This window comes from Giraffa tippelskirchi, chromosome 11 (assembly GCF_054371585.1).
Source record: "Giraffa tippelskirchi isolate mGirTip1 chromosome 11, T2T-mGirTip1v1.2.pri, whole genome shotgun sequence".
Lineage (NCBI taxonomy): Eukaryota > Metazoa > Chordata > Mammalia > Artiodactyla > Giraffidae > Giraffa > Giraffa tippelskirchi.
This window is the reverse complement of record NC_137285.1, coordinates 20,473,799-20,487,583: the sequence shown is the minus strand read 5'-3', so window position 1 is coordinate 20,487,583 and position 13,785 is coordinate 20,473,799. Positions and strand designations below refer to the sequence as shown.

Below are 13,785 nucleotides of genomic sequence, written 5' to 3'. Positions count from 1 at the left end.
TTCCATGGACAGAGGAGCCTGGCAGGCTGCAGTCCATGGGGTCACAAAGAGTTGGGCATGACTGAGTGACTTTCACTTCACTTCTCTGCTTTTCTGGGTTCTCTGGTTTTTTTCACAGTGAGTATGTGTTTCCTCTGTAACCAAGAACGAGATGTGATATAAACCAGAAAGAGGAGATGGAGCAGGGTTCCGTCTGTGCCCAGGGAGTTAGCACAGGACCTGGCACGGTGTGTGTGCTCTCTACAGACTGGTTGAACGAGGGGCCACGTTATTGGGTGGCCTCCAGAAAAGCCCTGAACGCCTCTCTCTGGACTCTCGTCCCAGCAATGTTCCCCTGAAGCCAGAATCCTCAAGGACCCCCAAAGCTACCAGCCTGATGGCAGCTGGAGCAGAGGGGACAGAAGCCAGGTCTGCTATGGCCTGTCCCAAATAGCTGCACCAGAGAACAGGGTGACGTTTAAAAGTGCAGAAACCACACTGGAGTCAAGACGGCTTTTTCTAAACAGGCCTTCCCCCCAAGGGTTACGGTTCAGGCTCTGAGAGATGCCGAGAGGGGACCTGAGGCAGGGGAAAGGTGGCATCCTGGCACTGCGTCTTCCCCGAGAGCTTTTGTGGCTTAGACATGGAGAACGTCTATGTCTGTCTTTCCAAACCATGCTTTGAGTGGAGCAGACAGATGGCTCTGCTAACAGTGTAATCCTATGCTTTTGGAAAGGTCTAAGGCTTCCCAGGTGGTTCAGCGATAAACAATCCGCCTGCCAATGCAGGAGACCTGGGTAGGATCCCTGGGTCAGCAAGGTCCCCTGGAGGAGGAAATGGCAACCCACTCCAGTATTCTTGCCTGGGAAATCCCATGGACAGAGGAGCCAGGTAGGCTACAGTCCACGGGGTTGCAAAAAGAGTTGGACAGGACTCAGCGATTAAACCACAACCAACCAACACTCTGAAACTGCCCGTTTTAACATCAGCATTTTTTAAATTTGGAGACACCCTTTCATGCACTAAGCCACAGAACTGAACTGGACGGGGCCTCAAAGATCTGATCACCCACCCTTTCCTGGGAGGAGAGGACACTGAAGCGGCATGAGGGGTGGGGTCCTGCCTTCCTTGTGGCCTGTGGGTACCACACCCATCTTGGGCAGGCGTACCGCTCTCCCATGGGGAGGCGAGGCCAGCTTAGACCCCCGATCCTTGCAGGGAAGGCCTCCCTGCCCCCGCCCCCGTCCCCCAGCACCTAGCCGCCCTGCCCTTGGGTTCTCACTCTGCCCCCTCGGCTTGTCCATCCAGGGGACGGAGCTTCCAGAAGCAGTGAACTCAAGAAAAGATGTGAAGACCTGGAGGCGCAGCTGAAACTGAAGGAGGACGAGAACACGGAGCTGCTGAAGGAGCTGGAGCAGAAGAACGCAATGATCACCGTGCTGGAGAACACCATCAAGGAGCGCGAGCGCAAGTACCTGGAGGAGCTGAAGGTCAAGAGCCACAAGCTGGGCGTGCTGACCAGCGAGCTGGAGCAGCGCGCCGGCACCATCGCCTACCTGACTTCGCAGCTGCACGCCACCAAGAGGAAGCTCCTGAGCTCCGGCGGCACTTCGGAAGGCAGCCCGGCCGGCAGCCCCGCGCTGGCCAGCTACAAGCCGGCACCGCCCAAGGACAGGCTGCCCGAGACGCCCCGGCGCCGCATGAAGAAGAGCCTCTCGGCCCCGCTGCACCCGGAGTTCGAGGAGGTCTACAGATTCGGGGCCGAGAATCGGAAACTGCTGCTGCGGGAGCCCGTGGACGCCATGCCGGACCCCACCCCGTTCCTGCTGGCCAGGGAGTCGGCCGAGGTCCACCTGATCAAGGAGCGGCCCCTCGTCATCCCCCCCATCGCCTCGGACCGCAGCGCCGGTGAGCAGCCGAGCCCCGCGCGCGAGAAGCCGCACAAGGCGCACGTGGGCGTGGCGCACCGCATCCACCACGTGGCCCCCGCGCAGGCCCCGCCCGAGGTGGAGACGCTGGCGGTGGACCAGGTGAACGGAGGCAAGGTGGTCAGGAAGCACTCAGGGACGGACAGAACTGTGTGAGCGCCCCCCGGCGACCCTCCACCCCGCTGTCGAGGCACTGTGATCACCACTCGGAAAACACTTCATCCGCACCTCCTCTTTTGCTCTGTCTTTTTTTTTTAATTCCCATGCATGCCAAATTTTCTTCACACTGTCAACAGATTATTCTCCTCCTGCTCCTCTGGCCCTCTGACTTGACACCGAAACACGATCTTGCCCCTGCCGCAGAATCCGTATTTACTAATCGCTGAGGCCAAACACCTGCGCGCCCAATAGCTTGCTTCCAGCCTCGCTCCGCGGAACCTCCGCGCACGCGCGCGCGCACAGCACGGGCCGCAGGCCGCGTTCCTGCTCGACGTTAACGAAATTATCCGATAGTCACACGCCTAATTCTAAAGTCGGAGCAACGCATATCGGCCTTGTCCTCACGCCTCCGGTTTCCGGGGCGGCCTTTCTGGAGCAGCCCTGCGCCCTCCTGGAGACCCCCTGACACACCCTCCCCGGGGCGGCACAGATAAACCGAGCAGATGTATGTTATGTCACAGGAACTAAATAAGATGACATTACTCCTCATATCACCACGACCTGAATGTGTGTTCATATTTTTTGTTGTTGTTAGTTTTATCCAAAATGTTCAAGATCCCAACAAACTTTATTTTCTAAACCTGCCTTCTTTCTGTTTTGTGTCTTTTATTAAACCACCCCAGGGTGGGCCTGGAGGGGAGAGACAGTGGGAGGGGGAGAAATAGCATACCCCCACCCGTACTGCTGCTCAGACAGTGGGCTCACCCAGGGTAGGTCCCGGGGTGGGGTTCGCTTCCGGAAAGAGGAGCCCCTGTTAGCTCGCACTACCCAGAGCTAGTCCCTAGAATGTTCTGCGTTTCTGGCAAAAGTCGCTTTTCCGGCCCTGCCCTCGTGTCCTGCTAGCGCTCAGCTCAGACCTGTCCCTCCCATGCAGAGTTTAGCCGCTCCTCGTCCCCAGACCGGCCTGGCCAGGGGTCCAGGTGCACAGAAGGAAGGGTTGCCCAGGAGCCGCTGATCCTGGAAGTTTCTAAGTCTGCACCCTCAAAAACCCAGACAGTTGGGGGCAGGAGCTCAGACAGGGCTTAAACATCAGGCCCACTGCCTTCACCTACATGCTGGCAGGTCTGCACTACAAGAACTGGGCTGGAGAGTTGTGGAAGGGAGAGGCCCTGGGTGATTCTGTCCACCTCTGCTCCTCCTTGGCATCTCAGCCCAGGGAAGGGGCCCCTGTTGACCCCACAGGGCAGCCCCCGCCTTCTACCCCACACCCTAGCACACAGTGCTTGCCCCAAAGAGGCAGCTGCTGAAAGAGATCTGGATTATCAGAAAACCATCTTTGGGGGACTTCCCTGGTGGTTCAGTGGCTAAACCTCCCTGCTGCCAATGCAAGGGGCTGGGGTTCGATCCCTGGTCAGGGAACTAAATCCCACATACTGAAACTAAAATCCTGCATGCTGCAACTAAGACCTGGCACAGCCAAATAAATGACTAAGTAAATAAGTAAATAATAAAAACAAAAACAAAAAAACCACCTTTGACAATTTACATTAGAATTCTCACTTGTGCCATTGACACGCCAGCCAATTTTGTTGAGAAAGGAAAGAGATTTCCGCCTGAAAAGGGAAAGAGAATTCAACACATCTTAAAAGGCTCTTTTTGATTTTACTTTTTGAATACACAGAATCCTTTAAAAAATAGTTTTTTTGAAAAAACCATTCAGGTTAACTTATATGGAAAAAGATAAAAATGGCTGATTTCAAATGAAAGGAAAAAGCAGTGTCAATCCCCCTCCTTCCTCCAGCGGTCCCAAGAAGTGACAGCAGATGATCAAGTCTTCCCTAACTCCCAGCATATCCACCGCTGACCACAGACTCAGAATCCATTGCTATGTTTCTTCAGCCAGAGGGTTAATCAGAATTCAGGGTGAGGCACACCCCTTGCAGGACCCAGTGAGAAATGTGCTTCGTGGTAAAGAGATCGGCTTCAAAAACCAAGCCAACCCCCATGGCATTCCTTCTGGTGGAGGTGGTGTAGACGGGCGTCCGGAAGGTGTTCTGCACAGGAAAAAGGGTGTGAGGGCAGAATCGAAAGTGAAATTGAAAGCTGCTCAGTCGTGTCCGACTTTTTACGACCCTATGGACTATACAGTTCACAGAATTCTCCAGGCCAGAATACTGGAGTGGGTAGCCATTCCCTTCTCCAGGGGATCATCCCAACCCAGGGATCAAACCCAGGTATCCCATATTGCAGGAGGATTCTTTACCAGCTGAGCTGGCAGAAGGGAGCGCTAGTCCCAGAGGGTGGGTGGGAGGGCGGAAGGCTCATGGAAGAGCTAAGGATGCAGAGGGCTCCCCCCAACCCCGTGTGGCATGCCCAGGCTCTGCAAACACCCATTAAAAGCGGGTAGGTGGCAGAGCGGGAGGCACCTGCTGTCCACACCAAATGTAACTCCATTCTGATCCAAGCAGTGCCCACAGAATTTCACAAAAAGGGAGAAGTCACTCCTGAAGCTGGCCTGGACCACAGCCTCCAACCTTGAACCAGTGCCCCCCGGAGGAAGGCTCTGCACACACGCATGCACACAAGTACATTTCCCGAGGACGGGCTCAAGGGCTTCCCCCAGCCCTGAAAGGTGAAGGGCTCTGTGCTAAAAGGCAAGAGTGTGGGAAACTGCCTAGTGTCTAACTCTAGTCAGAGGAGACCACAAGAGGAGAACCGGGGCGGGCATCAGCATTTCACCTGCAGTTTGAGGCGATGGGCTTCAATGGGGATGATCTTCAGGATGGGCAGGTCAACCACCAGCACCTTGGGTTTGCTCTTGATAAGACATCCTTTTTCTATGTCCCAGTCAGCGCCTTCTAGATACAGTCCTGAGACAAAGCACCCTAGAGGCACAAGGAAGAGAGCCGGGCTTAGGCAGTTGTTGTTTAGTCCCTCAGTTGTGTCTGACTCTTTTGCAACCCCACAGGCTCCTCTGTCCATGGGATTTCCCAGGCAAGAATATTGGAGTGGGTTGCCATTTCCTCCTCCAGGGGATCTTCCCAACCCAGGGATCAAATTCGCTGATTCTTTACCACTGAGCCGTGCGAGAAGCCCTGGACTCAGGCAGGGGCACGTATAATTCTACTGTGTGGCTCTTAGGGGATGTGCATATCAATAAACAAAAAAGTAACTAACCGATTCTCCTTCCCCAGACACAGCCCACACCTGTTCCCAAAAGACGTGGCCACCACTTCTACCTGGCCCACTTTCCCTTCGTAGAGAAACAGCCTAGATGCGATGCCCCAGAGACCCCATGACCCTCCCTATGGCCACCGTGCCATGGAGGAGGGGTGGTCATCTCTCCCCAGCGATTTGGCACCCCAGACTTAGCGGCCTGGGGTCCCCAGAGTCAGCTGGCACCACAGCAATCCCGAGTCCCCCCAGAGCCGAAGTGACAGAAAAGCAGGGAGCTGAAGCCTCGCAGAAGAAGTGGTCTCAGGGGAGGAGGACAGTGCATACTTGCCCAGGAGTGGAGAAGAGGACGGCCACTTGGCCCAGAGAGGGTGGTGGCCCAACACCGCCAGTCCCTCTGAGACCTCTCTGGGTCTTCTACAAAGCGGATGGAGCATTCCTGAATGTTCACTGTAAATCTCTGCTCCCCGAGCTATCAACAGCTCAAGAGGGCTTTTGTGCTTGCAGTGACGTGTCCTCTAAGACAGCAGCCCCCAACCTTTTCAGCACTAGGGACCAGTTTCGTGGAAGACAATTTTTCCATGGGCTGGGAGTCAGCGGCGACGTTTGGGGCGATGGTTTCGGGACGATTCAAGCGCACTGCATTTCTTGTGCACTTTATTTCTACATCAACTCTGCCTCAGATCATCAGAGATAAATCCCAGAGGTTGGAGACCACTGTTCTAAGACGTGACTCCCCCAAGAAACAGCAGTTTCCAGCTGTAGTTTGCAGGCTGTAGCCAGTGTCTAAGGGACTTGAAGTTACAGCACAATTACATGGTCCGCACCTCGCCTATCCCACTCCCTGGCTTCCATGCCCCTGGGTTCTCAAGGTTCTGGGGAGCCACCTGGCGATCCAATTCTTTGAAAGCTCACATTCTAACCCTAGGAGCCCATTTCCCATAGACGAGCAGGGTGAGTGTGGCTCAGCTCTCGCCTGACATCAGCCTGCATCTCAAAGGAAAAACCAGACAAGAAGCATCCAGACACACCCTCAGAAATGCCAGGACCCACACGGACAGCGCACAGACACAGCCAGTGTTGGCAACGGTCTGACCTTCAAACACTTCCTGGCCCATCCGGGCCCACGCTGTGCTCACCCCTTCAGCTCCAGGAGGGAGACCTTACGGGAGAGACTGTGAGTCTACAGGGAGCTGGCCGTACCTTGTCCCGCCCGCTCATTCACTTCGTCTGCATCCTGGAACTTGGTCACTTGGGTGAACAGAGTGGAGCGGTCCAGTGGCCAGCTGTTCCTCCGGCAGGTGGCCTGCACCAGGGCTGTGAGGTAGGATTCTGGGATGTGCAGCCCAGAGAGCCACATCACACTGGGCTCACTCTCAGTGACCTGGAAAGGGAGGCGGTTAGGTGGTGGGAGCCTGGGGCTGCCATCAAGTGCCAGGGTCACAGCTGACAAAAGAGGCAGTTCACCTTAGAGGGAGAAAGACGGTGTTGGGGCAGCTGTCTGCCCACTGGGGAAACAAGCTGGATGGCCTAACTCCAGGTGGAGCAAAGACTTAAATATAAACAATAAACCACACTGAAACTCTGCATTCTTACTGAAGGGGTCGAGGGTTCAATCTCTGGTTGAGGAACTAGGATCCTATGTGCCATGGCACAGCCAAATGCAAAACAAAAATGAATAAATAAATAAATAAACCACAAAAGAGATCTCCAGCGAATGTTTTCAGAATCATGGAGTGGGGAATACAAAACTCAGAAGCCATGAAAGGAAAGACTGGTCTATCTGACTACATTAAAATGTAAAATTCTCCCATGGGAAAAAATATCACGAAATCAACAAGCTTTCGGCAAGCTGGGGAGGTATCTGCAACTCCAGCAGACAAAAAGGGTGAATCCCTTTGATGTACAAAGAGCTCTTAAAAATCAATTTTAAAAGGTGGAGAACTCAATCAGAATAAAATCCAAATACAAAAAGTCAAGTCACAGAAAAACACACAAGGTCTGTAAACATGTCAAAGACATTCAGCCTCACCATAATTAAAGGAACACGCTTCCAAAATGTTGGATATTATTTTTTACCTATGAAGGAGAAAAAGGTCCAAAATATTAAGAACACACCATGTGGCAGAGAGGCGAGGAAATGATCATTCTTGTACATTGTGATGCCAAGTTCTCTATCTGACAAGAGCTGTCAGAATTTAAAATGCACACACCCAGATCCAGTCCTTCCATTGTACGCATGGAATATACTCATATGAGTCTCCAAAGGCACGTGCAACAGAATATTGTCTGTACCAGCAAAACCAAAACAAACAAAAAAAAGACCGGGACTTCCCTGGTGGTCCAGAGGCTAAGACTCCACACTCCCAACACAAGGGGCCAGGGTTCCATCGCTGGTCAGAGAACTAGATCCCACATGCCGCAACTAAGACTGAGTGCGGCCAAATTTTACAAGTTGACTTAAAAAAAAAACTCCAATAGTAACCACCTAAATGTCCATCAGGGAAAAGAATACAGGATATCTGTGAGCTGGAGTTGCCTAGAGAGATCTCAGTGTAATACTTAGATGGAACAATTGCCAAGACAGACTCTTAAATGAATAAGTCGTGCACAGTATGCTTCAGAGTCTTTAAAAGAAAGAAAGAAAAGGGGAAAAAAAAATACAGATATGTTGCAGAGTCAGGGACCATTTCCAGAGCACCTAATCAGCTCCGGACAGAGGTACTGCCGGGGATGGGAGGAGAAGCTGGGAGGTGCTTTGAGGGAGTCCCGGCCAAGCCTTGAACCAGTGAGCAGACCACTGCCTTCACTCACCCACGTCGTGTACTGGTTGAACCTCCGCAGGAAGTAGAGCATCCAGTTCCCAAGGGACTTTAAGGTGTCAGGAGCAAGCTTTCTCCAGATGTTAGGGATTTGCCCAAGAAAGAGAGACCTGGCTACGTCATCTAATTCACTGCTCATCCCAACTTCTCCGGCCAAGGCCTGTTGACAGAATCAAGAGCAATCAGGCAAGACTAGGGGAAGACCAGGCACTCCACCTGGGCAGATATCTGCACTTGAGGATCAGGGCTTACCCTCTGAAGTTCAGCCAGGGACCTGGTCATCCGTACGACAAGCTTGTTGAAGCGCTCCAGCTCCTGCAGGAGGACCACCGAGGTGGGGGAGATGCTTGGCCCGAGGTGCTTCCTGACCAGGTCCAAGTCAAAGACTTTGGGCATCTTGTTTTCTATGTCCTTGGCAACCTGGCCAATGTAATCATCTCGGCTGATGCCAGCACTCGATTCCCCTGAAACCAGGACTTGTTTTTAGAGAGAGCAAGGCACCTGAGTACGAGACTGGGGCATCCAGCATCTTCTGGTTTTCAGAAAGACACCAGCGATGTGGAAACTACCAGAAACCAAAGCAGCACACTTGGTGCCAACGCCCTTGGTCCCCCATCCTAGGAGCACGGTCGTCTGCAAGGGACTTTACCCGTCTGGGGCTGCAGCTCCAGCAGGTGAGCCCACATGTCTCGAGCCGCCTGAGTATAATATCCAATCTCAGCATTGGGGTGAAGACCAAACACTTCAGGTGTGTTGGCCAGTGGGAGGGCCTCAATGGCTTCTATAAACGTAGAGAACATACAGCGGTTACACCAATGTGCCAACCCCCCACCCCCGATTTCTAAAGACCCACAGCCTTAACCTCCCCAGACACGTTATGTTACTTTCCACTTCTTAAAGGGGTACATGCTTTTAAAATAAGAATTCAACACTACCATGTTCAAGTCAATTCTAGGTGCATCTATTTTTTTTTGCCATGCCTTGCAGGATCCTAATTCTCCAATCAGGGATCACACCCAGGCCCACAGCCGTGAAAGCCCAGAGTCCTCACCACTGGACCACCAGGGAACTCCCTCTATGCACAGCTTTTATGAAAATGGCCCAGTGAGGGGACTTTCCTGGTGGTCCAGTGGTTAAGAATCTGCCTTCCAATGCAGGGGATGCAGGTTCGATCCCTGGTCAGGGAACTCACATCCTCTATGCTTTAGAGCAACTAAGCCCATGTGCCTCAACTACTGAGCCCGTGCATCCCAACAAAAGATCTTGCATGAAACAATAAAGATCCATATTCTGTGACTAAGACCTGATGCAGCCAAATAAATGAATAAATTTTTTAAATAAACAAAAATATATAAATCATATTAAAAAGAACATTTAGGATCATTAGATATATTCTAACAACAAATATATGAATTATAATAAACTGGGTTATTCAGATGTATTCTTCAAAAGTTTATATAAATTCTAAGCTTCCCTGATGGCTCAGGTGGTAAAGAATCTGCCTGCAGTGCAGGAGACCCAGGTTCACTCCCTGAGTTGGGAAGATCCCCTGGTAAATGGAATGACAACCCACTCCAGTATTCTTGCCTGGAGAATTCCATGGACAGAGGAGCCTGGTGGGCTACAGTCCACAGGGTCACAAAGAATGGACAGTACTGAGCGACTAACACACACACATATATATCTTTGATCGCCTTCCCTTATCAGTATGTTCAGGAGATATGTACAAATATGTATGTATTTGAGTAAAATAAAATGCTTTGCTTTCAAAAATAAAATAAAATTTTTTTAAAAAATTAAAAAGAAAGAAAAGAAAATGGCTCCATGAGTTTCCCAGGGGCCACTCTGCCCTTCCAGGGAGAATCTGATATATGTACCATCATTCCAGGACAGGAAGTCTGAACTAACTCCATCAGCTCTGAAGCTAGGAAGAGCCTGCTGTGCTCCCCCTAAAAGGCATAAGAAAACACCCCCGACCAGACAAGGAACCCCTCCAGGGGAGGGGTCAGAAGAACCATCAAGCCAACCGCAGAAACCAGAACAGCTGAAATGTACGGGCTCCCTTAGGATAAAACATTTAGCATCCTTTCTAATGACTGAGAAATCTCACCAACAAATTTTTCCTTGGCATCCCCCGGGGGGATTTTGTAGTCCACTTCCTTGTTCCGGAAGAAGTGGAATGGCTGGAAAGTATCGAAGAGGAAGTCTCCCAGGTACTCGTCCATGTATGTGGTCAGGATACGCCGGTCAAAGCTGTCGATGGCCCGTCCTCCGTACATAACCTGACGGTAAAAAGAGTGAGAGCCAGTGGGAACCCAGACCTCCAGGGTGAACCCTAAGGTCCCAGCAGATAGCCCAGGGTCAAGCCCAGATGCATCCTCAGTGAGACTCTTGCTGTCTGGCCAGCGTGCAGCTCAAACCGTACTCACCCACAGTGCCTTTGGGCCGCTATATACAAGAGGTCTTGTGTGCAGACTCATAGAGCGCAAGGTGACAGCAGTTCTTGTGAAATGCTGGGAGCCAGTGTGCAATTGGCCAAACTCCCCAAAGCACAGCAAATAAGCAACAAAACAACACAGGGAGCCAGCAGCCCCTTTTGTCTCCGGAATGGTGATGTCTCTGTTTGAGCCACGCGCAGGCCACCGGGAAGCTTTCCCACAAGCGCTGTATAAGGTCGTGGCCTCCAGAGTGGACCTCCAGGCCAGCTAAACAGGAGCAGGGCTCCAGTGATGTGCCTGAGGCATCCTAGGTGGGGAACATGAGTCCCTAGGACAATGAGTCCAGGGCCCCAGGTGAAGGTTGCTCACTTAGAATGAGGAATAATGGAGTGATGAACTGAGGTATTTCGTAGAGACCCAGGGGCCTTTGACTGACGGGCAGCAGGAGCAAGAGGAGAGTCCCAGGGCTTCCCTGGTGGCTCCGTGATAAAGGATCCGCCTGCCAAAGCAGGGGACACAGGTTCAATCCCTGGCCTGGGAAGATCCCACATGCTATGGAACAACTAAGTCCCGTGTGCCACAACTATTGAGCTTGTGCTGTAGAGCCCAGGAGCTGCAACTCCTGAGCCTGCACGCTGCAACTACTGAAAACCGTGTACCTAGAGCCTGTGCTCCACAACAAGAAAAGCCACCTCAATGAGAACCCCATGCACTGCACCAAAGAGTAGCCCCCACTCTCCGCAACGAGAGAAAGCCCAAGCAGCAACGAAGACTCAGCACAGCCAAAAATAAATCTTTCTTTTTTTAAAAGAAGGGAGTACCAGAGGGCTCAGAGGCCATGGACCAGGGGTGCCAGGCCATAGCCCAGCCTGCCCCTGTGGGGGTGGAGGGTGGAAAGGCACAGAGGGTCCCCAGGATGCTCCTACCTCTCCAATGAGGTACTTGAGGCTGCCCCACGGGATCCGAGGGTCATGCTGCTGGAAGGCTTTTGTCAAGTATGTGTTCAGAATTTCCATACAGACCTTAAAAGAGGAGGAACAGGCCTGGGTATCCACAAACCCATGGCCGTCTGGGCTCTGACTGTTTTCTGAAAACGTGGGCAGGAATCACTGAGGGAGGAGAGTCCCCGGGCGGAGGCAGCAGCCGTGTCTTCACCTGGAAGTCAGACTCGTTGAAGTCGTAGTACACGTTCCAGCCAATCTTCCCAAACTTTCTCCTCTCCTGCACCACTGCGTGGAAGAATGCCAGCACGTAGACCAGGGACTTGAAAGCAGGGTGTGGGCACTGGTCCAGCATTTCAGGAGAGATCTTGAAGTACGTGGCCCTCATGTTGAGTTTCAGCCCGTTGGGAGGCTCAGTGACGACCTGTCAGGAAGGGAGACAGATGGGGACGGAGACCCCAGACCCAGGAGCCGGGCGCTGAAGAATGGCCTTCTCTCCATCCTAACGGGGTGTCTTCCCTGTTTCCCTAACAGTGAAAGTCAAGGACCCAGGCAAATGAGTTTAAAAACAAAAACAAGCCTAGATATTGGGGACTTTCCTGGTGCCCAGTGGTTAGGAATCCACCTTCCAATTCAGGGGACAAGGGTTTGATCCCTGGTCAGGGAACTAAGATCCCACATGCCACAGGTCAATTAACCCCATGCAGAAATGGTAACCCACTCCAGTATTCTTGCCTGGAGAATCCCACGGACAGAGGAGCCTGGCGGACTACAGTCCATGGGGTTGCAAAGAGTCGGACACAACTGAAGCAACTGAGCACGCACAAGAGAAGCCCGTGCACCACAGCAAAGACCCAACCCAGCCACAAACACACACACACACACCCCAACCTAGATGTTGTTCCAGCTCTGCCCTAACTCATCAAACGACCCCAGGAAGGCTCTTTAAACCTCTTTCTGATTCATGGGATCCTCAAATGTAAAACAGAAGGAGATACGTTTTCCCTCTACCCATCCCAGAGGCAGAAGAGAGATGACAAAACCTTTCCCCAAAATGTCCCTGGAGACTAAGTTAAACAGGGCCTGTAAACCCCTTGAAACTTCTGCACACAAGCACTCAGGTTCTGTGGGCTGTGGGCGGGCCAATCATTAGAGATAAAAAGGAGGTTAATAAATGTGAAGTCTGTGAAAACTAACCCACACATGCTTTGGGGACATGCAGAAGGGATAAAGACAGGCCTGGGAATCATCACTGTCACCCATTGATCATCACCTTATTCTGGACAGTGCTTATCTCTGAAGAGAGATATGGAATTGGGGAAGATGGGTGCATGGGGTCCCAACTCTATCCTATACACACACACACAGATGTAGCAAAACTGGAAGGTGAACTGAGGAACTGAGCTGTGGGCATGTCTGTTTATCCTACAGCCAGACCTTCAAGGACTTCTGCAGGATCCCAATGGGGAAGCCCTTGGTGGGGTCCGTGGTGAGCCACAGGCGGAAGTCGGGGTGGGGCTTGGTGATCCTCTCCAGGGACTTCTCCAGATCCTTCAGCCACTTGACCAAGAGATGGCAGTTCTGCAGCATCAGCCACTGCCCACGAGCCACCGCCGTCTCCAGCAGCTGCAGGGCCACCTGCTCCAACGGAGACAGAAGGGAAGCCTCGGCGTCCCAAAGCTGCACCACCCCCAAGCCCCCATAACCTGCTGGCCACTGCAGCAGAAGACACAAAGGAGCCGGTGGTCCCAGAGCTGCAGAGGGAGTCTCTGAAGAAACAATCCTTGAGCATTCCTCCAGGGTCACCCAGGTCCACTGGACTCCACTCACTGGCCTCTCTCGGCCCCCAAAGCTCCAACCTCGGACACAGTGGCACCTGCCCCCTGACCTGGTGGCCTGACCACCAGCAGCCACCAGTGACAGCCTGATCCAAAACAGGGTTGTTGCAAGGCCTGAGGGAGATGATCACCAGATGCGATGATGACCAGATTTGGAGGGACTTCCTGGTGGTCCAGTGGCTAAGACTCCAAGCTCCCAATACAGGAGGCCCAGATTTGAGCCCTGGTCAGGGAACTAGATCCCACATACCACAACTAACGATCCTGCATGCCGCAACTAAGACCCAGCACAGCCTAATTAATTAATTATTTTAAAAAAGAATGTGCTTTGGAAACAGCAGAACATACTGTTTGCAACATACAGGTACAAGCCCAGGCAATCACAGCAGGTCAGCTCTAGAACTAACTACTGTTCACATTGTCATCATCTCTGTGACATTTGATTTCTGCTCCCTAGACTGGAAAAGCATGGTGCTGGTGTGTGGGTGGCACTCTTGGCTTAAAAC

The 13,785-nt window shown here is 52.3% G+C and overlaps 2 protein-coding genes across 15 annotated transcripts in view; one reads left to right on the top strand and one right to left on the bottom strand.

Annotated features, from left to right (window-relative positions):
* CCDC92 (coiled-coil domain containing 92) overlaps nt 1-2,711 on the top strand; it is a 34,873-nt gene extending 32,162 nt beyond the window's left edge. For all 13 annotated transcript variants that reach the window (XM_081540469.1, XM_081540468.1, XM_081540478.1 and 10 more), the window contains one exon: nt 1,288-2,711. In XM_081540469.1, coding sequence (XP_081396595.1) covers nt 1,288-2,063 — 776 coding nt within the window. In that variant the 3' untranslated portion in view covers nt 2,064-2,711. The remainder of the gene's footprint in view (nt 1-1,287) is intronic.
* Nucleotides 2,712-3,708: 997 nt separating this feature from the next.
* The window catches only part of DNAH10 (dynein axonemal heavy chain 10), a 156,979-nt gene continuing 146,902 nt past the window's right edge, over nt 3,709-13,785 (bottom strand). For both annotated transcript variants that reach the window (XM_081540402.1, XM_081540403.1), the window contains 10 exons: nt 12,879-13,079; nt 11,656-11,865; nt 11,427-11,522; nt 10,173-10,344; nt 8,712-8,843; nt 8,315-8,526; nt 8,055-8,222; nt 6,444-6,624; nt 4,806-4,951; nt 3,709-4,120 (listed from right to left, as the gene is read on the bottom strand). In XM_081540402.1, coding sequence (XP_081396528.1) covers nt 3,974-4,120; nt 4,806-4,951; nt 6,444-6,624; nt 8,055-8,222; nt 8,315-8,526; nt 8,712-8,843; nt 10,173-10,344; nt 11,427-11,522; nt 11,656-11,865; nt 12,879-13,079 — 1,665 coding nt within the window. In that variant the 3' untranslated portion in view covers nt 3,709-3,973. The remainder of the gene's footprint in view (nt 4,121-4,805; nt 4,952-6,443; nt 6,625-8,054; nt 8,223-8,314; nt 8,527-8,711; nt 8,844-10,172; nt 10,345-11,426; nt 11,523-11,655; nt 11,866-12,878; nt 13,080-13,785) is intronic.